Here is a 25,706-nt window from a genome sequence, read left to right on the forward strand (position 1 = left end):
CAGGTAATGTAACAGTACTAAAGGAAATTTTATCTGCATTAATAAGTTTGACATGACATGCAATACAAATAACAGCTGGAGAAACAGATACCAAAAGTTTATAGCAGATACACTTAGCTTGGTAGCTCCAGCACTGTGCAGTGATTTTCCTGAAGTATCTTCTGACTCAGTTGCAACGTGGAACATCTTGCAATATGTAAAAGAAAAAAAAAACAACATATAAAGCAAAATTGATCAAATTCCTTAAATGACAGTTTCAGGAATGGGAAAAAATGCCAAAGAACAAGCTTCTAGCAACCAGAAGCAATAAAAAATGAGACTTAAATAATGTGGAGACAAAAGTGACGCCCATATTTTTTCGCGCCAAATAAGACGCCCACATTATTTGGCGCCTAAATGCTTTTTGGCGCCAAAAATGACGCCACATCCGGAACGCCGACATTTTTGGCGCAAAATAACGTCAAAGAATGACGCAACTTCCGGCAACATGTATGACGCCGGAAACGGAAATAGAATTTTTGCGCCAAAAAAGTCCGCGCCAAGAATGACGCAATAAAATGAAGCATTTTCAGCCCCCGCGAGCCTAACAGCCCACAGGGAAAAAGTCAAATTTTAAGGTAAAAAATGTTAAATTAAAATGCATTATCCCAAATATGAAACTGACTGTCTGAAAAATAAGGAAAGTTGAACATTCTGAGTCAAGGCAAATAAATGTTTGAATACATATATTTAGAACTTTATAAACAAAGTGCCCAACCATAGCTAGGAGTGTCACAGAAAATAAGACTTACTTACCCCAGGACACTCATCTACATATAGCAGATAGCCAAACCAGTACTGAAACGAGAATCAGCAGAGGTAATGGTATATATAAGAGTATATCGTCGATCTGAAAAGGGAGGTAAGAGATGAATCTCTACGACCGATAACAGAGAACCTATGAAATAGACCCCTTAGAAGGAGATCACTGCATTCAAATAGGCAATACTCTCCTCACATCCCTCTGACATTCACTGCACGCTGAGAGGAAAACCGGGCTCCAACTTGCTGCGGAGCGCATATCAACGTAGAATCTAGCACAAACTTACTTCACCACCTCCATCGGAGGCAAAGTTTGTAAAACTGAATTGTGGGTGTGGTGAGGGGTGTATTTATAGGCATTTTAAGGTTTGGGAAACTTTGCCCCTCCTGGTAGGAATGTATATCCCATACGTCACTAGCTCATGGACTCTTGCTAATTACATGAAAGAAAACACAATTTTAGCAAAGGCTTGTTCCCATTAGCAAAGGATAACTAACCCTGATAGCAGAAAAAAAAAGTTACAGAAATAAACGTTTTTTTATCACAGTCAACTACAATCTCACAGCTCTGCTGTGAGTGATTACCTCCCTCAAAACAAGTTTTGAAGACCCCTGAGTTCTGTAGAGATGAACCGGATCATGCAGGAAGTACAGTGAGCTTCTGACTGAATTTTTTGATGCGTAGCAAAAGCGCCAAAAACGGCCCCTCCCCCTCACACACAACAGTGAGAGAGATCAGTAAACTGTCATAAATTAAATAAAACAACTGCCAAGTGGAAAAAAATAGTGCCCAAAATATTTTATTCACCCAGTACCTCAGAAATGAAATGATTTTACATGCCAGCAAAAAACGTTTAACATAAATTAAGTGTTATTAAAAAGCCTGTTGCTAGTCCCTGCAAATTAGGCTAAAGTCTTATGCACACAGTATAATTCCAGTGAAGTGCCATTCCCCAGAATACTGAAGTGTAAAATATACATAAATGACAGCCTGATACCAGTTGTTGCTACTGCATTTAAGGCTGAGTTTACATTATATCGGTATGGCAGAATTTTCTCATCAATTCCATTGTCAGAAAATAATAAGCTGCTACATACCTCTTTGCAAATTAATCTGCCCGCTGTCCCCTGATCTGAAGTTTACCTCTCCTCAGATGGCCGAGAAACAGCAATATGATCTTAACTACGCCGGCTAAAATCATAGTAAAAACTCAGGTAGATTCTTCTTCAAATTCTACCAGAGAAGGAATAACACACTCCGGTGCTATTATAAAATAAACTTTTGATTGAAGGTATAAAACTAAGTATAATCACCATAGTCCTCTCACACATCCTATCTAGTCGTTGGGTGCAAGAGAATGACTGGAGGTGACGTAGAGGGGAGGAGCTATATGGCAGCTCTGCTGGGTGAATCCTCTTGCACTTCCTGTTGGGGAGGAGCAATATCCCAGAAGTAATGATGACCCGTGGACTGATCACACTTAACAGGAGAAAAGGTCTTTTACACAGCGTAAGAACGCCTCTCTCTATCTGGTTTGCAGATAATTTTGAAAGATGAAATCTCCCTCTTGGGAGAAAATCCTTTAATTCCAATTGATAACTGTGGGTCACTATTTCTTGTGCCCAGGAATCCTGAGCATCTCTTGCCCAAGCCTGAGCAAAGAAAGAATGTCTGCCCCCTACTAGATCCGGTTCCGGATCGGGGGCCACACCTTCATGCTGCTTTGTGGAAGAAGAAGAAGCTGGGGGTCCTCCTTTAAAGTTCCGAAAGAAAAGAAAATTATTCTGTTTACCCCTCATTTTAACCGACCTATCCTGAGGTAGGGCATGGCCGCTAATTTAGCAATTTGAAAAGCGGCATCAGTAATAAAAGAAATAGAATTAAGGCTCTTAAGCTAGCTATCTAGAATGTCATCTAATGGAGTCTCAACCTTAAGAGACTCTTCTAGAGCCTCAAACCAAAAAGCTGCTGCAGTAGTTACTGGAACAATGCAAGCCGTAAGTTGTAAAAGAAATCCCTGATTAACAAATAATTTCTTTAGTAGACCCTCTAATTTCTTATCCATAGGGTCTTTGAAAGCACAACTATCCTCAATGGGTATAGTAGTACGCTTAGCTAGGGAAGATATAGCTCCCTCTACCTTAGGGACCGTTTGCCATGAGTCCCGAATGGTATCAGATATAGGAAACATTTTCTCATAATAAGGAGAGGGAGAAAACGGTATACCTGGTCTATCCCATTCCTTACTAATAATTTCCGAAATTCTCTTAGGAACCGAAAAAAACATCAGTGTAAGTAGGAACTTCCAAATATTTATCCATTTTACACAATTTCTCTGGAGGAATCACAAAAGGATCACAATAATCCAGAGTCGCTAAAACCTCCCTAAGCAAAAGGCGGAGGTGTTCAAGCTTAAATTTAAATGACATAGCATCCTAATCTGTCTGAGGCAAAACATTCCCTGAATCAGAAATTTCACCCTCAGACAGTAATTCCCAGATCCCCAACTCTGAGCACTGCGAGGGAACATCGGAAATAGCTAATAAAGCATCAGAGGATTCAGTATTTACATTAATACCTGACCTACTGCGTTTACCCTGCAACACTAGTAATTTAGACAATACCTCTGAAAGGGTAGTTGACATAACTGCAGCCATCTCCTGCAGAGTAAAGGAATTGGACGCACTAGAGGTACTTGGCGCCGCTTTTGTGGGCGTTTAAGGTTGTGACACTTGGGGGGAATTGGATGGCATAACCTGAATCTCTTCAGATTGAGAATCATCCTTAGACACACTATCTTGACCTAAAATATTGTCTTTACAATGTAAGGCCCTTTCAGTACAAGAGGTACACAATGTAAGAGGGGGTTCCACAAAAGCTTCTAAACACATAGAACAATGATAATCCTCAATGCCAGACATGTTGAACAGACTAGTAATACCACAAAAGTCGTTTAAACACTTTATTGCTTAAAATAAAAAAACTTTGAAAAGCGTGTACTGCGCCTTTAAGAAAGAAAAAGTGAACAATTTTTCCAAAACTGCTTAAATAACTAATTTGCTACCAAAATTCACTAAAACTAATTAGTATATCCAAAAATTATTGCAACCTATGAGGAAGGTGAAAAATAAGGATCTAAAGTGAAAAATACATCAGTTTACACAAAAACACGCTCTGCACTGCTGCGGCGCCAAACTGCCCCCAGGGTACTTTCGGAATGAATAGCCAACACTCCAAGCCAGAGACTACTGTCCAGGAGCAACAGAGTTACTGCTTGCTGCTCCTCTGTCAGAAGGAAGTGCGCATCTGAGCACGCGAAGACAAGCCCCGTCCCTTATAGCCGAAGTTGAAGTAGGCCCAAACACAACCGCATGGGAAGCGGTTTTTCATACAGCTAAGTGGAACACAAAACACACCTCAAACACATCCCAGCAAGTCATGCTGGATATATAATAAAAAATAGCTCAATCGTTAAACTACTTATCGATTTAAAGCCTGTATGCCTCTCCCAGAGTGTCATATCATTCCCTTATGTCAGAAAATATAAAATAAAAACAAGGGACTCCAGTAACACCCTTCTGTGAAACAGGTCTACTGCTTACCCCATTCCCATATAGGGAAATAAATGCCAGCCAGTTCTGATATATCAAGTCTCTTCAGAAATAAAAGGCTGCACATACCTTAATGCTGCTTGTAGCATGAAACCGGTCTCCACACTGAAGATGACTCATGTGTTACCTTCAGAAGTCTTGTAGGGACCAGCGTGGATCTTAGTTACAACTGCTAAGATCATCAACCTCAGGGCAGAATCTTCTTCCATAACCCCCTGAGGAATATAGTACACACCGGTACCATTTAAAATAAAAAAAACTTCTTGATTGAAGAAACTAAAACTAACACCTCACTTTACCGTGTCTTCCTAGTAGAACACAGGAAAAGAGAATGACTGAGGATGAAGGGGAAGGGAGAGGCTATATATATACAGCTCTGCTTTGGTGCTCTTTGCCACTTCCTGTTAGCAGGAGGTTAATATCCCACAAGGATGAAATCCGTGGACTCGTCATATCTTTGTAAAAGAAATTATCAATTTCCTTATATGGAAGTTTCAGGAATGGGAAAAAAAATGCAAACAGCATAGCCCTCTGAACATAGAAATAAGCAAGAGGCACATAGGAAGTGGGGTTTAAATAATAAAATTTATTTGGCGACAAGTATGATGCGCAACGCAAAATGAAATTTTTTGGCGCCAACATCTGGAAATGACTCAACTCGTGTGATGCAGACACAACTTTGTGCAAGGAACTTGGCATCAACTAAGACGCCGGAAATGGAAAATGTGCGTCACCGAACGTACCTTCGTGCCAAAAAAATAAATACATTTTGGCCTCGTGAGCCTAAATTTTGCCTGCGAAAATTAATGGAAACAGTCAATTTTGAAGAAAAGACTATACCCCAGGTAAGAAAAAATAACTTCCTCAATATATTTTTCCCAATTTTGAAATGGATAGTCTGCAAAAGGAAATATACATAAACCTGACTCATGGCAAAAATAAAGTACAATACATATATTTAGAACTTTACATTAATACATAAAGTGCCAAACCATAGCTGAGAGTGTCTCAAGTAATGAAAACATACTTACCGAAAGACACCCATCCACACATATAGAAGATAGCCAAACCAGTACTGAAAAAGTATTAGTAGCGTTAATGGAATATGAGAGTATATCGTCGATCTAAAAAGGGAGGTAGGAGATGAATCTCTACGACCGATAACAGAACCTATGAAAAGATTTCCCGCGAGGAAAACCACAGAATTCAAATAGGTGATACTCCCTTCACATCCCTCTGACATTCACTGTACTCAGAGGAATCGGGCTTCAAAATGCTGAGAAGCGCATATCACAGAAGAAAATCAAGCACAAACTTACTTTACCACCTCCATAGGGAGGCAAAGTTTGTAAAACTGAATTGTGGGTGTGGTAAGGGTGTATTTATAGGCATTTTGAGGTTTGGGAAATTTTGCCCCTCCTGGTAGGAATGTATATCCCATACATCACTAACTCATGAACTCTTGCCAATTACATGAAAGAAAATATACATACGCTACGATTACTAATCAGCTAATTTCACCTGTGCTCCAGTACAGATATCCACAAAATGTGGCCTGTTAGGGAGGCTTGGGGACAGAAACCAGTGCTTGGACAGAATTAATTAATTTTCAATAAGCCAAATTCTATAGAAATTATATTTGTGCAAGGGCAATGCGGGGGTCGGGAAGAGAAATACTACATATAAATGAGCAAAGCCCCAACACATACCAAGCAAACTAGTGCTACAGTTTTATTTTATTTTTTTATTGCATTTTCTGATCATATAAAGACCTGTAGTATATTACCAAAGATACAAACCCTTGAGTTGGCATATCCTCAAAAGTGGCTTTTGAAAAACCTAAAATCTTAAAATTGATATGTAAATAAAAAGGTATATTGACAGTATAAGTTATTACTAAGATTGCAAATGCAGATACTAAACTATTAGTAGTGATCCGATTCAATTTTTTTTTCTTCATGAGTTATGTTTTAGATTTCAGTTCTCATGTAGACATGAAAACTTTGCATTTACCAAATGTTAAAAAAAAAATGACAATATGCAAGTATGTAATCCAAGTGCATCAACCTTCTTACCTCTTTGGTAACGAAAGCTTTTTCTTCCTTTTCAGGCAATGGGACAGATTTGCTTAAAGGGACATTAAACACTAAAATGCTAGCTAGACTAATCTTTTCTTTTGAATGAATCATTCTGAGAACAACAACATGTAGATAACAGAATTTATGTTTACCTGATAAATTACTTTCTCCAACGGTGTGTCCGGTCCACGGCGTCATCCTTACTTGTGGGATATTCTCTTCCCCAACAGGAAATGGCAAAGAGCCCAGCAAAGCTGGTCACATGATCCCTCCTAGGCTCCGCCTTCCCCAGTCATTCGACCGACGTAAAGGAGGAATATTTGCATAGGAGAAATCATATGATACCGTGGTGACTGTAGTTAAAGAAAATAAATCATCAGACCTGATTAAAAAACCAGGGCGGGCCGTGGACCGGACACACCGTTGGAGAAAGTAATTTATCAGGTAAACATAAATTCTGTTTTCTCCAACATAGGTGTGTCCGGTCCACGGCGTCATCCTTACTTGTGGGAACCAATACCAAAGCTTTAGGACACGGATGATGGGAGGGAGCAAATCAGGTCACCTAGATGGAAGGCACCACGGTTTGCAAAACCTTCTCTCCCAAAAATAGCCTCAGAAGAAGCAAAAGTATCAAATTTGTAAAATTTGGTAAAAGTGTGCAGTGAAGACCAAGTCGCTGCCTTACATATCTGATCAACAGAAGCCTCGTTCTTAAAGGCCCATGTGGAAGCCACGGCCCTAGTGGAATGAGCTGTGATTCTTTCAGGAGGCTGCCGTCCGGCAGTCTCATAAGCCAATCTGATGATGCTTTTAAGCCAAAAAGATAGAGAGGTAGAAGTTGCTTTTTGACCTCTCCTTTTACCAGAATAAACAACAAACAAGGAAGATGTTTGTCTGAAATCCTTTGTAGCATCTAAATAGAATTTTAGAGCACGAACTACATCCAAATTGTGCAACAAACGTTCCTTCTTTGAAACTGGATTCGGACACAAAGAAGGCACGACTATCTCCTGGTTAATGTTTTTGTTAGAAACAACTTTCGGAAGAAAACCAGGTTTAGTACGCAAAACCACCTTATCTGCATGGAACACCAGATAAGGAGGAGAACACTGCAGAGCAGATAACTCTGAAACTCTTCTAGCAGAAGAAATTGCAACCAAAAACAGAACTTTCCAAGATAATAACTTGATATCAACGGAATGTAGGGGCTCAAACGGAACCCCCTGAAGAACTGAAAGAACTAGATTGAGACTCCAAGGAGGAGTCAAAGGTTTGTAAACAGGCTTGATTCTAACCAGAGCCTGAACAAAAGCCTGAACATCTGGCACAGCCGCCAGCTTTTTGTGAAGTAAAACAGATAAAGCAGAAATCTGTCCCTTCAAAGAACTTGCAGATAATCCTTTCTCCAAACCTTCTTGAAGAAAGGATAGAATCTTAGGAATTTTTATCTTGTTCCATGGTAATCCTTTAGATTCACACCAACAGATATATTTTTTCCATATTTTGTGGTAGATTTTTCTAGTTACAGGCTTTCTGGCCTGAACAAGAGTATCAATGACAGAATCTGAGAACCTTCGCTTTGATAAAATCAAGCGTTCAATCTCCAAGCAGTCAGTTGGAGTGAAACCAGATTCGGATGTTCGAACGGACCTTGAACAAGAAGGTCCTGTCTCAAAGGTAGCTTCCATGGTGGAGCCGATGACATATTCACCAGGTCTGCATACCAAGTCCTGCGTGGCCACGCAGGAGCTATCAAGATCACCGATGCCCTCTCCTGATTGATCCTGGCTACCAGCCTGGGGATGAGAGGAAACGGTGGGAATACATAAGCTAGGTTGAAGGTCCAAGGTGCTACTAGTGCATCTACTAGAGTCGCCTTGGGATCCCTGGATCTGGACCCGTAGCAAGGAACCTTGAAGTTCTGACGAGAGGCCATCAGATCCATGTCTGGAATGCCCCACAATTGAGTTATTTGGGCAAAGATTTCCGGATGGAGTTCCCACTCCCCCGGATGAAATGTCTGACGACTCAGAAAATCCGCTTCCCAATTTTCCACGCCTGGGATGTGGATTGCAGACAAGTGGCAGGAGTGAGTCTCCGCCCATTGAATGATTTTGGTCACTTCTTCCATCGCCAGGGAACTCCTTGTTCCCCCCTGATGGTTGATATACGCAACAGTCGTCATGTTGTCTGATTGAAACCGTATGAATTTGGCCTTTGCTAGCTGAGGCCAAGCTTTGAGAGCATTGAATATCGCTCTCAGTTCCAGAATATTTATCGGGAGAAGAGATTCTTCCCGAGACCAAAGACCCTGAGCTTTCAGGGGTTCCCAGACCGCGCCCCAGCCTACCAGACTGGCGTCGGTCGTGACAATGACCCACTCTGGTCTGCGGAAGCTCATCCCCTGTGACAGGTTGTCCAGGGTCAGCCACCAACGGAGTGAATCTCTGGTCCTCTGATCTACTTGTATCGTCGGAGACAAGTCTGTATAATCCCCATTCCACTGACTGAGCATGCACAGTTGTAATGGTCTCAGATGAATTCGCGCAAAAGGAACTATGTCCATTGCCGCGACCATCAAACCTATTACTTCCATGCACTGTGCTATGGAAGGAAGAAGAACAGAATGAAGTACTTGACAAGAGCTTAGAAGATTTGATTTTCTGGCCTCTGTCAGAAAAATCCTCATTTCTAAGGAGTCTATTATTGTTCCCAAGAAGGGAACTCTTGTTGACGGAGATAGAGAACTTTTTTCTACGTTCACTTTCCACCCGTGAGATCTGAGAAAGGCCAGGACAATGTCCGTATGAGCCTTTGCTTGTGGTAGGGACGACGCTTGAATCAGAATGTCGTCCAAGTAAGGTACTACTGCAATGCCCCTTGGTCGTAGCACCGCTAGAAGGGACCCTAGTACCTTTGTGAAAATTCTTGGAGCAGTGGCTAATCCGAATGGAAGTGCCACAAACTGGTAATGCTTGTCCAGAAAGGCGAACCTTAGGAACCGATGATGTTCCTTGTGGATAGGAATATGTAGATACGCATCCTTTAAATCCACCGTGGTCATGCATTGACCTTCCTGGATGGAAGGAAGAATTGTCCGAATGGTTTCCATTTTGAACGATGGAACCTTGAGAAACTTGTTTAGGATCTTGAGATCTAAGATTGGTCTGAATGTTCGCTCTTTTTTGGGAACTATGAACAGATTGGAGTAGAATCCCATCCCTTGTTCTCCTAATGGAACAGGATGAATCACTCCCATTTTTAACAGGTCTTCTACACAATGTAAGAATGCCTGTCTTTTTATGTGGTCTGAAGACAATTGAGACCTGTGGAACCTCCCCCTTGGGGGAAGCTCCTTGAATTCCAGAAGATAACCTTGGGAGACTATTTCTAGCGCCCAAGGATCCAGAACATCTCTTGCCCAAGCCTGAGCGAAGAGAGAAAGTCTGCCCCCCACCAGATCCGGTCCCGGATCGGGGGCCAACATCTCATGCTGTCTTGGTAGCAGTGGCAGGTTTCTTGGCCTGCTTACCTTTGTTCCAGCCTTGCATTGGCCTCCAGGCTGGCTTGGTTTGAGAAGTATTACCCTCTTGCTTAGAGGATGTAGCACTTGGGGCTGGTCCGTTTCTGCGAAAGGGACGAAAATTTGGTTTATTTTTAGCCTTGAAAGACCTATCCTGAGGAAGGGCGTGGCCCTTACCCCCAGTGATATCAGAAATAATCTCTTTCAAGTCAGGGCCAAACAGCGTTTTCCCCTTGAAAGGTATGTTAAGCAATTTGTTCTTGGAAGACGCATCCGCTGACCAAGATTTTAGCCAAAGCGCTCTGCGCGCCACAATAGCAAACCCTGAATTTTTCGCCGCTAATCTAGCCAATTGCAAAGTGGCGTCTAAAGTAAAAGAGTTAGCCAATTTGAGAGCATGAATTCTGTCCATAATCTCCTCATAAGAAGAATCTTTATTGAGCGACTTTTCTAGTTCATCGAACCAGAAACACGCTGCTGTAGTGACAGGAACAATGCATGAAATTGGTTGTAGAAGGTAACCTTGCTGAACAAACATCTTTTTAAGCAAACCCTCTAATTTTTTATCCATAGGATCTTTGAAAGCACAACTATCTTCTATAGGGATAGTAGTGCGTTAGTTTAGAGTAGAAACCGCCCCCTCGACCTTGGGGACTGTCTGCCATAAGTCCTTTCTGGGGTCAACCATAGGAAACAATTTCTTAAATATAGGGGGAGGGACAAAAGGTATGCCGGGCCTTTCCCATTCTTTGTTTACAATGTCCGCCACCCGCTTGGGTATAGGAAAAGCTTCGGGGGGCCCCGGGAACTCTAGGAACTTGTCCATCTTACATAATTTCTCTGGAATGACCAAATTCTCACAATCATCCAGAGTAGATAACACCTCCTTAAGCAGAGCGCGGAGATGTTCCAATTTAAATTTGAATGTAATCACATCAGGTTCAGCTTGTTGAGAAATTTTCCCTGAATCTGAAATTTCTCCCTCAGACAAAACCTCCCTGGCCCCCTCAGACTGGTGTAGGGGCATTTCAGAACCATTATCATCAGCGTCCTCATGCTCTTCAGTATTTTCTAAAACAGAGCAGTCGCGCTTTCGCTGATAAGTGGGCATTTTGGCTAAAATGTTTTTGATAGAATTATCCATTACAGCCGTTAATTGTTGCATAGTAAGGAGTATTGGCGCACTAGATGTACTAGGGGCCTCCTGTGTGGGCAAGACTGGCGTAGACGAAGGAGGGGATGATGCAGTACCATGCTTACTCCCCTCACTTGAGGAATCATCTTGGGCATCATTTTCTCTAAATTTTGTGTCACATAAATCACATCTATTTAAATGAGAAGGAACCTTGGCTTCCCCACATACAGAACATAGTCTATCTGATAGTTCAGACATGTTAAACAGGCATAAACTTGATAACAAAGTACAAAAAACGTTTTAGAATAAAACCGTTACTGTCACTTTAAATTTTAAACTGAACACACTTTATTACTGAAAATGTGAAAAAGTATGAAGGAATTGTTCAAAATTCACCAAAATTTCACCACAGTGTCTTAAAGCCTTAAAAGTATTGCACACCAAATTTGAAAGCTTTAACTCTTAAAATAACGGAACCGGAGCCGTTTTTATATTTAACCCCTATACAGCCCCTGGTATCTGCTTTGCTGAGACCCAACCAAGCCCAAAGGGGAATACGATACCAAATGACGCCTTCAGTAAGCTTTTTCTATGTATCTGAGCTCCTCACGCATGCATCTGCATGCCTTGCTTCCCAAAAACAACTGCGCAATAGAGGCGCGAAAATGAGGCTCTGCCTATGATTAGAGAAGGCCCCCAGTGAAAAAGGTGTCCAATACAGTGCCTGCCGGTTATTTTACATAATTCCCAAGAATAAAATAACTCCTCAAAGCTATGAAGTATTAAAAATGCTTATAAATCAATCGTTTTAGCCCAGAAAAATGTCTACCAGTCTTTAAAGCCCTTGTGAAGCCCTTTATTCTTATATAATAAAAACAGAATTTATGTTTACCTGATAAATTTCTTTCTCCAACGGTGTGTCCGGTCCACGGCGTCATCCTTACTTGTGGGATATTCTCTTCCCCAACAGGAAATGGCAAAGAGCCCAGCAAAGCTGGTCACATGATCCCTCCTAGGCTCCGCCTACCCCAGTCATTCGACCGACGTTAAGGAGGAATAATAGCATAGGAGAAACCATATGGTACCGTGGTGACTGTAGTTAAAGAAAATAAATTATCAGACCTGATTAAAAAACCAGGGCGGGCCGTGGACCGGACACACCGTTGGAGAAAGAAAATTATAAGGTAAACATAAAATCTGTTTTCTCCAACATAGGTGTGTCCGGTCCACGGCGTCATCCTTAATTGTGGGAACCAATACCAAAGCTTTAGGACACGGATGAAGGGAGGGAGCAAATCAGGTCACCTAAATGGAAGGCACCACGGCTTGCAAAACCTTTCTCCCAAAAATAGCCTCAGAAGAAGCAAAAGTATCAAACTTGTAAAATTTGGTAAAAGTGTGCAGTGAAGACCAAGTCGCTGCCCTACATATCTGATCAACAGAAGCCTCGTTCTTGAAGGCCCATGTGGAAGCCACAGCCCTAGTGGAATGAGCCGTGATTCTTTCGGGAGGCTGCCGTCCGGCAGTCTCGTAAGCCAATCTGATGATGCTTTTAATCCAAAAAGAGAGAGAGGTAGAAGTTGCTTTTTGACCTCTCCTTTTACCTGAATAAACAACAAACAGGGAAGATGTTTGTCTAAAATCCTTTGTAGCATCTAAATAGAATTTTAGAGCGCGAACAACATCCAAATTGTGCAACAAGCGTTCCTTCTTTGAAACTGGTTTCGGACACAGAGAAGGTACGATAATCTCCTGGTTAATGTTTTTGTTAGAAACAACTTTTGGAAGAAAACCAGGTTTAGTACGTAAAACCACCTTATCTGCATGGAACACCAGATAAGGAGGAGAACACTGCAGAGCAGATAATTCTGAAACTCTTCTAGCAGAAGAAATTGCAACTAAAAACAAAACTTTCCAAGATAATAACTTAATATCAACGGAATGTAAGGGTTCAAACGGAACCCCCTGAAGAACTGAAAGAACTAAATTGAGACTCCAAGGAGGAGTCAAAGGTTTGTAAACAGGCTTGATTCTAACCAGAGCCTGAACAAAGGCTTGAACATCTGGCACAGCTGCCAGTTTTTTGTGAAGTAACACCGACAAGGCAGAAATCTGTCCCTTCAGGGAACTTGCCGATAATCCTTTTTCCAATCCTTCTTGAAGGAAGGATAGAATCCTAGGAATCTTAACCTTGTCCCAAGGGAATCCTTTAGATTCACACCAACAGATATATTTTTTCCAAATTTTGTGGTAAATCTTTCTAGTTACAGGCTTTCTGGCCTGAACAAGAGTATCGATAACAGAATCTGAGAAACCTCGCTTCGATAAAATCAAGCGTTCAATCTCCAAGCAGTCAGCTGGAGTGAAACCAGATTCGGATGTTCGAACGGACCCTGAACAAGAAGGTCTCGTCTCAAAGGTAGCTTCCAAGGTGGAGCCGATGACATATTCACCAGATCTGCATACCAAGTCCTGCGTGGCCACGCAGGAGCTATCAAGATCACCGACGCCCTCTCCTGATTGATCCTGGCTACCAGCCTGGGGATGAGAGGAAACGGCGGGAACACATAAGCTAGTTTGAAGGTCCAAGGTGCTACTAGTGCATCCACTAGAGCCGCCTTGGGATCCCTGGATCTGGACCCGTAGCAAGGAACTTTGAAGTTCTGACGAGAGGCCATCAGATCCATGTCTGGAATGCCCCAAAGTTGAGTGACTTGGGCAAAGATTTCCGGATGGAGTTCCCACTCCCCCGGATGCAATGTCTGACGACTCAGAAAATCCGCTTCCCAATTTTCCACTCCCGGGATGTGGATAGCAGACAGGTGGCAGGAGTGAGACTCCGCCCATAGAATAATCTTGGTCACTTCTTCCATCGCTAGGGAACTCCTTGTTCCCCCCTGATGGTTGATGTACGCAACAGTCGTCATGTTGTCTGATTGAAACCGTATGAACTTGGTCCTCGCTAGCTGAGGCCAAGCCTTGAGAGCATTGAATATCGCTCTCAGTTCCAGAATATTTATCGGTAGAAGAGATTCTTCCCGAGACCAAAGACCCTGAGCTTTCAGGGATCCCCAGACCGCGCCCCAGCCCATCAGACTGGCGTCGGTCGTGACAATGACCCACTCTGGTCTGTGGAATGTCATCCCTCGTGACAGGTTGTCCAGGGACAGCCACCAACGGAGTGAGTCTCTGGTCCTCTGATTTACTTGTATCTTTGGAGACAAGTCTGTATAGTCCCCATTCCACTGACTGAGCATGCACAGTTGTAATGGTCTTAGATGAATGCGCGCAAAAGGAACTATGTCCATTGCCGCTACCATCAACCCGATCACTTCCATGCACTGAGCTACGGAAGGAAGAGGAACGGAATGAAGTATTCGACAAGAGTCCAGAAGCTTTGTCTTTCTGGCCTCTGTTAGAAAAATCCTCATTTCTGAGGAGTCTATAATTGTTCCCAAGAAGGGAACCCTTGTTGACGGGGATAGAGAACTCTTTTCCACGTTCACTTTCCAGCCGTGCGATCTGAGAAAGGCCAGGACGATGTCCGTGTGAGCCTTTGCTCGAGGGAGGGACGACGCTTGAATCAGAATGTCGTCCAGGTAAGGTACTACTGCAATGCCCCTTGGTCTTAGCACAGCTAGAAGGGACCCTAGTACCTTTGTGAAAATCCTTGGAGCAGTGGCTAATCCGAAAGGAAGCGCCACGAACTGGTAATGTTTGTCCAGGAATGCAAACCTTAGGAACCGATGATGTTCCTTGTGGATAGGAATATGTAGATACGCATCCTTTAAATCCACCGTGGTCATGAATTGACCTTCCTGGATGGAAGGAAGGATAGTTCGAATGGTTTCCATCTTGAAAGATGGGACCTTGAGAAATTTGTTTAAGATCTTGAGATCTAGGATTGGTCTGAATGTTCCCTCTTTTTTGGGAACTATGAACAGATTGGAGTAGAACCCCATCCCTTGTTCTCTCAATGGAACAGGATGAATCACTCCCATTTTTAACAGGTCTTCTACACAATGTAAGAACGCCTGTCTTTTTATGTGGTCTGAAGACAACTGAGACCTGTGGAACCTTCCCCTTGGGGGAAGTCCCTTGAATTCCAGAAGATAACCCTGGGAGACTATTTCTAGCGCCCAAGGATCCAGAACATCTCTTGCCCAAGCCTGAGCGAAGAGAGAGAGTCTGCCCCCCACCAGATCCGGTCCCGGATCGGGGGCCGATATTTCATGCTGTCTTGGTAGCAGTGGCAGGTTTCTTTGCCTGCTTTCCCTTGTTCCAGCCTTGCATTGGTCTCCAAGCTGGCTTGGCCTGAGAAGTATTACCCTCTTGCTTAGAGGACGTAGCACCTTGGGCTGGTCCGTTTTTACGAAAGGGACGAAAATTAGGTCTATTTTTTGCCTTGAAAGGCCGATCCTGAGGAAGGGCATGGCCCTTACCCCCAGTGATATCAGAGATAATCTCTTTCAAGTCAGGACCAAACAGCGTTTTCCCCTTGAAAGGAATGTTTAGTAGCTTGTTCTTGGAAGACGCATCAGCCGACCAAGATTTCAACCAAAGCGCTCTGCGCGCCACAATAGCAAACCCAGAATTCTTAGCCGCTAACTTAGCCAATTGCAAAGAGGCGTCTAGAGTGAAAGAATTAGCCAATTTGAGAGCATTGACTCTGTCCATAATCTCCTCATAAGGAGGAGAGTCACTATCGAGCACCTTAATCAGTTCATCAAACCAGAAATATGCGGCTGTAGTGACAGGGACAATGCATGAAATGGGTTGTAGAAGGTAACCCTGCTGAACAAACATCTTTTTAAGCAAACCTTCTAATTTTTTATCCATAGGATCTTTGAAAGCACAACTATCCTCTATGGGAATAGTGGTGCGTTTGTTTAAAGTAGAAACCGCTCCCTCGACCTTGGGGACTGACTGCCATAAGTCCTTTCTGGGGTCGACCATAGGAAACAATTTTTTAAATATGGGGGGAGGGACGAAAGGAATACCGGGCCTTTCCCATTCTTTATTAACAATGTCCGCCACCCGCTTGGGTATAGGAAAAGCTTCTGGGAGCCCCGGCACCTCTAGGAACTTGTCCATTTTACATAGTTTCTCTGGGATGACCAAATTTTCACAATCATCCAGAGTGGATAATACCTCCTTAAGCAAAATGCGGAGATGTTCCAATTTAAATTTAAAAGTAATCACATCAGATTCAGCCTGCTGAGAAATGTTCCCTAAATCAGTAATTTCTCCCTCAGACAAAACCTCCCTGGCCCCCTCAGATTGGGTTAGGGGCCCTTCAGAGATATTAATATCAGCGTCGTCATGCTCTTCAGTAACTAAAACAGAGCATCCACGCTTACACTGACAAGGGTTCATTTTGGCTAAAATGTTTTTGACAGAATTATCCATTACAGCCGTTAATTGTTGCATAGTAAGGAGTATTGGCGCGCTAGATGTACTAGGGGCCTCCTGAGTGGGCAAGACTCGTGTAGACGAAGGAGGGAATGATGCAGTACCATGCTTACTCCCCTCACTTGAGGAATCATCTTGGGCATCATTGTCATTATCACATAAATCACATTTATTTAAATGAATAGGAATTCTGGCTTCCCCACATTCAGAACACAGTCTATCTGGTAGTTCAGACATGTTAAACAGGCATAAACTTGATAAGAAAGTACAAAAAACGTTTTGAAATAAAACCGTTACTGTCACTTTAAATTTTAAACTGAACACACTTTATTACTGCAATTGCGAAAAAACATGAAGGAATTGTTCAAAATTCACCAAACTTTCACCACAGTGTCTTAAAGCCTTGAAAATATTGCACACCAAATTTGGAAGCTTTAACCCTTAAAATAACGGAACCGGAGCCGTTTTAAGCTTTAACCCCTTTACAGTCCCTGGTATCTGCTTTGCTGAGACCCAACCAAACCCAAGGGGAATACGATACCAAATGATGCCTTCAGAAGTCTTTTATAAGTATCAGAGCTCCTCTCACATGCGACTGCATGCCATGCCTCTCAAAAACAAGTGCGCAACACCGGCGCGAAAATGAGACTCTGCCTATGCTTTGGGAAAGCCCCTAAAGAATAAGGTGTCTAAAACAGTGCCTGCCGATATTATTATATCAAAATACCCAGAATAAATGATTCCTCAAGGCTAAATAAGTGTTAATATCAATCGATTTAGCCCAAAAAATGTCTACAGTCTAAATAAGCCCTTGTGAAGCCCTTATTTACAATCGTAATAAACATGGCTTACCGGATCCCATAGGGAAAATGACAGCTTCCAGCATTACATCGTCTTGTTAGAATGTGTCATACCTCAAGCAGCAAGGACTGCAAACTGTTCCCCCAACTGAAGTTAATGCTCTCAACAGTCCTGTGTGGAACAGCCATGGATTTTAGTTACGGTTGCTAAAATCATTTTCCTCATACAAACAGAATTCTTCATCTCTTTTCTGTTTCTGAGTAAATAGTACGTACCAGCACTATTTGAAAATAACAAACTCTTGATTGAATAATGAAAAACTACAGTTAAACACTAAAAAACTCTAAGCCATCTCCGTGGAGATGTTGCCTGTACAACGGCAAAGAGAATGACTGGGGTAGGCGGAGCCTAGGAGGGATCATGTGACCAGCTTTGCTGGGCTCTTTGCCATTTCCTGTTGGGGAAGAGAATATCCCACAAGTAAGGATGACGCCGTGGACCGGACACACCTATGTTGGAGAAAATGGCTTACCGGATCCCATAGGGAAAATGACAGCTTCCAGCATTACCAAGTCTTGTTAGAAATGTGTCATACCTCAAGCAGCCAAAGTCTGCTCACTGTGTCCCCCAACTGAAGTTAATTCCTCTCAACAGTCCTGTGTGGAAACAGCCATCGATTTTAGTAACGGTTGCTAAAATCATTTTCCTCTTACAAACAGAAATCTTCATCTCTTTTCTGTTTCAGAGTAAATAGTACATACCAGCACTATTTTAAAATAACAAACTCTTGATTGAAGAATAAAAACTACATTTAAACACCAAAAAACTCTAAGCCATCTCCGTGGAGATGTTGCCTGTACAACGGCAAAGAGAATGACTTGGGAAGGCGGAGCCTAGGAGGGATCATGTGACCAGCTTTGCTGGGCTCTTTGCCATTTCCTGTTGGGGAAGAGAATATCCCACAAGTAAGGATGACGCCGTGGACCGGACACACCTATGTTGGAGAAATATATTTTAAAGCTTAAATGTTTACAATTTTACTTTGTCAACATTTGTCTATAAAACAATGGAGCTGCCATGTTGTAACTTAGGTTACCTTCTCTGCTGTGGCCATTTAGAGACAGTTCTAAATAGGTCATCTGAATGTGCAGCCAATGGCTGAGAAATGCCCTTCAATCAGAATCGGAAACGCTTAGTTTCAGAATGGAATTACAAGAAAGGGGACAACAAAAATAAAGTCTATTGTAGAGTTGTTTTTTATATATATATTTTCTAGTACCATCTTAAAGTGTTTTATGTCACTTTAAGGAGAACAGTGTTATAGAGGTAAACTTGTCTTTACAGTTATCCTTATATTTAAAAAATAAATAATTGTAACCAATAACTTTGACAAGCTGAAGCTTTCTAGAGTTTAAAAAAAACAAAAAAAACGCCACTACCACATCAAAAGTATACTATATTTTATCTAAAAACACATTGAAGCAGGAACAATATACCATGATAGATTTTCTAAATAAAAAAAGTGAAATTAAATTATGCAATACACAACCTCAACTTACTTTTGCGGAGTGTTCCATAGTAACAACTACTTTTGTTCCTGAACTGACTAAATCCATGGCTCCTCCCATTCCTTTCACCATCTTACCCTAAAATAAAAATAAAAAAAAATAAAAATTTAAATTAGAGCAGCAACCTCTGAAAAATACAAAAACCGGGAAATTCCAACCGTAACCCTGTCCATACTCATATTTGTGCTGCTGGCTTTGATTAACACTTACTGTGCCAACCTACCTTATTATAGGGTGATCGGCTCTTATAACTGGGTTTAAGTGTATTTAATCTTTTGCTGCTGCCATCGTATGTGTGGAAGCTTTTATGAAACATTAATAAAGTTTAAAGTATGAATGTTGATTATATTAGAAATTAATTTAACCTTGATTTTTTCTGATGGGCCGAGTTTTAACTTAATACACATTTCTGAGCTGCTTATATACAGTTGTATATCCTAATACAATTATTTTTAGTCATGTATGACATTGTTAAATGGTGCAATTCCACTATATTTGATGGTTCTTTAATTCTGCACTGAAAACAAAATGTATGCTTAATAAAATTATTTTCTTTCCTGGCATGGAGAGTCCACAAATTCATTCCAATTACTAGGGGGAATAAAACTCCTGGCCACCAGGCGGCAAAGAACACCCCAACAAAGCTTTAAGTATCCCTCCCACTTCCCATAATCCCCAGTCATTCAGCCGAGGGAATACGGAAAGAGAAGAGGAACACCAGTAGATATAGGTGCCTGAAGTCTTAGAAAAGCAAAATAAGAGCTGTCTTGAAATTTAGACTAGGGAGGGTTGTGGACTCTCCATGCGAGAAGAGAAAATAATTTATCAGGTAAGCATAAAGTTAGTTTTCTTTCCAATGGCATGGAGAGTCCACAAATTCATTCCGATTACTAGTGGGAAACAATACCCAAGCTAGAGGACACAGAATGAAAAAAAGGTAGGGAGAAAAGACGGGCAGACTTAAACTGAGGGCACCACCGCTTGAAGAACCTCTCTCACAAAGAAACTAAAATACGGCTATACACTGTGCCACCAAGTGTCATACAGATGGATGAATAGAAAGACAGGCAGAAAAAGTTTGGATTTTCTACTTAATCTTGGAGATTTTTTTAAGTCTAAGATTCCCCAAAAAACAGACTTGTACTATGGAACACTTGTCCAGATTCACCATCCACCCAGAGCGAAGAATCCAACAGCAGAGCAGCTGTATGGGAACTTGCTAAATTAAAAAAAGATGGGGCCTGGACCAAAATATCATCCAGGTATAGTGCCACCACAATTCCTTGAAATCTGGCTACTGTCAAAGGAGTCCCTAGAACCTTTGAAAAGCCTTGAGGAGCTGTGGCTAGGCTGAAAGTAAGGTCTCCATTTGAAGATGGAACCCCAAAATAGAGATAAGGCACTCCAGGTCTAGAATAGGTCAAAAAGTTCTCTTTCTTGGGAACCACCAACAGATTGAATAGAATCCTCTACCTTGATCTGCCAGAGAAACAGGAATAATTATTCCTAGAGAAGAGAGGTCCCAGACAAAATTTAAGAATGCCTCTCTTTGACCTAGTGTTGCCTCCTGTATTGCTGATAATGACAGGAGAAAACTGCCTCTCGGAGGACAAGATTTGAAAACTCTTGTGTCCCCGAGAGGCCACCTCCACTACCCAAGGATCTGGGACAATACAAATCCAAGCTTGAAAGAGAGACTGCCCCCTAACTTGATCCGATTTCGGACTGGGGGCAGATCCTTAATGCTAACTTGTTCTCAGAAGGCGGCTTCTTGGACTGCTTGCCCTATTCCAAGGCAGGATAGGTCTCCGGGAGGCCTAGATTTGTTAAGGACTGAATGAAGAAGTAGAAGACTATTTCTGTCCCTTGAATTACTAAAGGAATGAAAAAAGACCCTTAGGTCTAATTTCTTATCCTGGGGCAGGAAAAAAAACCCCTCACACATGATAGTGGAATGAAGGTGTCCAAACCAGGAATAAACAAAGTCATCCTCCATAAAGAGAAGAGACAAAACTTGGAGACTATGACTACAGACCTGGACCTGCGAGATAGAATGGCAAGACTGTAGGTCCTTGCCCTCATATGAACCACATGTATTCTGGTATCACAAGATCTTAAAGGGACAGTATACTATGAAATAGTTTTTCCCTTAACTTGTTTCCAATTACTTTTTTTACTGCCTGCAGAGTATAAAAATGTATGAGATTTGCTTTAAGGTTTAATTGTGTATATGACTTGGCTAATTTTGTGTTTTGAAGCAACCCACGGTGGATAAAAATCAATGATTTTTTTAAAAAAAAAAAATTAAAAAAAAAAAAAAAAAACCTTTTTTAATCTGATTTTTTGGATTTAAAATCAGATAATTTTTTTTTAAATTAAATGCTTTTTGAGGAAAATATATTACCATCCAAAGGTTATTCCATCATGAAATAAAGATTAGTTTTTTAATTATGTAGAATAAGGCTGTATATGTTTAATTTTTTTGGTAAATAAATTCCATTAATCCATTCACAATGTCATGCTCTTCCAGAGGTTTTTGTAAGATTATTGGGCAGTTTCTCTGCCTACTAAGATATTATCACAGATGCTTGGTTTACTTTTGCAGTTCTCAAAACTGAATTTGACTCAGCAGAGATCACATGCCTCTTCACAGCAAAAATGTTATAACATGAACAGAGTTGAGAAAAAGACCTTAATCCTTACTTCTACAAACCTATGAATACAGAATCAACCCCTTATGTGCTAAGTTTCAAGAAGTTCAGAGAATAGAAACAATATTTTTCTGATTGTTTGGACTGGAATAGATCTGCACAAGAAGAAAGTGAAACCTAGTGTGAGGAGGAAGGGGCAAGCAGACAAGCAGTACTACAAAAACAAAATTTATGCTTACCTGATAAATGTATTTCTCTTGTGGTGTATCCAGTCCACGGGTTCATCCATTACTTGTGGGATATTCTCCTTCCCAACAGGAAGCTGCAAGAGGACACCCACAGCAGAGCCGTCTATATAGCTCCTCCCCTAACTGCCACCCCCAGTCATTCGACCGAAGACCAGCAAGAAAAAAAGGAGAAACTATAGGGTGCAGTGGTGACTGTAGTTTAAAAATAAAAAAACACCGGCCTTAAAATGACAGGGCGGGCCGTGGACTGGATACACCACAAGAGAAATAAATTTATCAGGTAAGCATAAATTTTGTTCTCTTGTAAAGGTGTATCCAGTCCACGGGTTCATCCATTACTTGTGGGATACCAATACCAAAGCTATAGGACACGGATGAAGGGAGGGACAAGGCAGGAACGGAAGGCACCACTGCCTGTAAGACCTTTCTCCCAAAAATAGCCTCCGAAGAAGCAAAAGTATCAAATTTATAGAATTTAGAAAAGGTATGAATCGAAGACCAAGTCGCCGCCTTACAAATCTGTTTAGAGGCCTCATGTTTAAAAGCCCATGTGGAAGCTACTGCTCTAGTAGAATGAGCTGTAATTCTTTCAGGAGGCTGCTGGCCAGCAGTCTCATAAGCTAAGCGACTTATGCTTCTTAGCCAAAAGGAAAGAGAAGTTGCCGAAGCCTTTTGGCCTCTCCTCTGTCCAGAGTAGACAACAAACAAAGCAGATGTTTGACGAATATCTTTCGTAGCTTGTAAATAAAACTTTAAAGCACGAACCACATCAAGATTGTGTAATAGACGTTCCTTCTTTGAAAAAGGATTAAGACATAGGGAAGGAACAACAATCTCCTGATTGAAATTCTTATTAGATACCACCTTAGGCAGAAACCCAGGTTTGGTACGTAACACTACCTTATCTGCATGGAAAATCAGATAAGGGGAATCACACTATAAAGCAGATAACTCAAACTCTTCGAGCCGAGGAGATAGCTACTAAAAACAGAACTTTCCAAGATAAAAGCTTAATATCTATGGAATGCAAAGGTTCAAACAGAACCCCTTGAAGAACTTTAAGAACTAAATTTAAACTAAATGGCGGAGCAAAAGGTTTAAACACAGGCTTGATTCTAACTAAAGCCTGACAAAACGCCTGAACATCTGGAACCTCAGCCAGACGTTTGTGCAAAAGAATAGACAGAGCAGAAATCTGTCCCTTTAAGGAACTAGCTGACAATCCCTTCTCCAATCCTTCTTGGAGAAAACATAATATCCTAGGAATCCTGACCTTACTCCATGAGTAACCCTTGGATTCACACCAATGAAGATATTTACACCATATCTTATGATAGATTTTCCTAGTGACAGGCTTTCGAGCCTGAATTAAGGTATCAATGACTGATTCGGAAAAACCACGCATTGATAAAGTCAAGCGTTCAATCTCCAGGCAGTCAGACGTAGAGAAATTAGTCTGTTTGGTCCTTAACTTGTTGGACCTATCCTGGGGAAGGGCGTGGCCTTTTCCTCCAGTAATATCAGAAATGATCTCCTTCAGTCCAGGACCAAATAGGGTCTGCCCTTTGAAGGGGATCTTGAGAAGTTTAGACTTTGAAGTGACATCAGCTGACCAGGATTTAAGCCATAGCGCCCTACGTGCCTGAATGGCAAAACCTGAATTTTTAGCCGTTAGCTTGGTTAAATGAAAACCGGCGTCAGAAATAAATGAATTGGCTAACTTAAGAGCTTTAAGCCTGTCAAGGATATCATCCAACGGGGTCTCTACCTGTAAAGCCTCCTCCAGAGACTCGAACCAGAAAGCTGCTGCAGCAGTGACTGGGGCAATGCATGCAAGAGGCTGGAGAATAAAACCATGTTGTATATAGATTTTCTTAAGGAAACCCTCTAATTTCTTATCCATAGGATCTAGGAAAGCACAACTGTCCTCGACAGGAATAGTTGTACGCTTAGCTAGGGTAGAGACTGCTCCCTCCACCTTAGGGACCGTCTGCCACAAGTCCTGTGTAGAGGCATCTATAGGAAACATTTTCTTAAAAGCAGGAGGGGGAGAGAACGGCACACCTGGTCTATCCCATTCCTTAGTAATAATTTATGAAAACCTCTTAGGGATTGGAAAAACATCAGTGTAAACAGGTACTGCAAAGTATTTGTCCATTTTACACAATTTTTCTGGGACTACAATGTTGTCACAGTCATACAGAGTCGCTAAAACCTCCCTGAGCAACACGCGGAGGTGTTCAAGCTTAAATTTAAATGCTGTCATTTCAGAGTCACACTGAAGTAACGCCTTCCCTGAATCAGAGAAGTCACCCACAGATAGAAGCTCTCCTGCTTCAACTTCTGCACATTGTGAGGGTATATCAGACATAGCTACTAAAGGGTCAGAGAGCTCTGTATTTGTTCTAGCCCCAGAGCTGTGCCGCTTTCCTTGTAACCCTGGCAGTTTGGACAATACCTCTGTGAGGGTATGATTCATAACTGCCGCCATGTCTTGTAAAGTAAACGCATTGGACGCGCTAGATGTACTTGGCGTCCCTTGAGCGGGAGTTATAGGTTCTGACACGTGGAGAGAACTAGATGGCATAACCTCCCTTTTGTCAGTCTCAGAAACCTCAGGTGATAAATCTTTAAAAGCCATAATATGGTCTTTATAACTTATAGAAAGGTCAGTGCATTTGGTACACATTCTAAGAGGGGGTTCCACAATGGCTTCTAAACATAATGAACTAGGAGTTTCCTCTATTTCAGACATGTTTAACAGACTAGTAATGAGACCAGCAAGCTTGGAAAACACTTTAATAAATGTGAAAAAAGCAATAAAAAAACGGTACTGTGCCTTTAAGAGAAAAAAATCTACCACAAACTGCAAAACAATGAAAAAAAAAGTAGTAAACTCTACGAAATTTTTACAGTGTGTATAAGGGACTAAAGCAGCATTGCACCCACTTGCAAATGGATGATTAACCCCTCAGGCCCAAAAACGAATTAGAAAAACATTAAACCTGTTAACAGTCAAACACTCTGCCACAGCTCTGCTGTGGCTCCTACCTGCCCTTAAAAACGATTTTTGCAGGAACAAAACCCTCTATAGGTCCTATAAGCCAGAGGACTCCTTCAGGGAAGCTGGATGTCTCAGACTGAAAACGAAAAAAGGCCCCTCCCACCATGCACTCAAAGTCAGAGGGCCTTAAAAAAAGTACTCCTAGGAGTAATCTAACAAGCCATGTGGAAACTAGGCCCCAAATAAAGATTCATCACCCTCAGAGAAAAAACATTTTTATTTATAAATCATGCAACGTTTTTACACAAAGTAATATAGGTATTAACATGATTATCCCTTTTTGCAAGCATGATCCCAGTTGTTAAATCACTGTATCAGGCTTACCTTAAATATACCAGGCACTGTAAGCATTTTCTAGACCTTTTCTAGACCATTTTCTAGACCTTATCTCTAGAAAAACATAATTTATGCTTACCTGATAAATTCCTTTCTCCTGTAGTGTAGTCAGTCCACGGGTCACCCATTACTTATGGGATTATATCTCCTCCCTAACAGGAAGTGCAAGAGGATCACCCAAGCAGAGCTGCTATATAGCTCCTCCCCTCTACGTCATACCCAGTCATTCGACCGAAACCAAACGAGAAAGGAGAAACTATAGGGTGCAGTGGTGACTGGAGTTTAATTTAAAATTTAGACCTGCCGTAAAACAGGGCGGGCCGTGGACTGACTACACTACAGGAGAAAGGAATTTATCAGGTAAGCATAAATTATGTTTTCTCCTGTTAAGTGTAGTCAGTCCACGGGTCATCCATTACTTATGGGATACCAATACCAAAGCTAAAAGTACACGGATGACGGGAGGGACAGGCA

General features: G+C 41.6%; 1 protein-coding gene across 1 annotated transcript in view; it reads right to left on the reverse strand.

Moving 5' to 3' along the window:
- LOC128648520 (succinyl-CoA:3-ketoacid coenzyme A transferase 1, mitochondrial-like) overlaps positions 1-19,051 on the reverse strand; it is a 59,802-nt gene extending 40,751 nt beyond the window's left edge. Inside the window, exon 1 of the mRNA XM_053701240.1 lies at positions 18,925-19,051. Coding sequence (XP_053557215.1) covers positions 18,925-19,005 — 81 coding nt within the window. The 5' untranslated portion in view covers positions 19,006-19,051. The remainder of the gene's footprint in view (positions 1-18,924) is intronic.
- Between the last annotated feature and the right edge of the window lie 6,655 nt (positions 19,052-25,706).

The sequence above is a fragment of the Bombina bombina genome, chromosome 2 (assembly GCF_027579735.1).
Source record: "Bombina bombina isolate aBomBom1 chromosome 2, aBomBom1.pri, whole genome shotgun sequence".
NCBI lineage: Eukaryota > Metazoa > Chordata > Amphibia > Anura > Bombinatoridae > Bombina > Bombina bombina.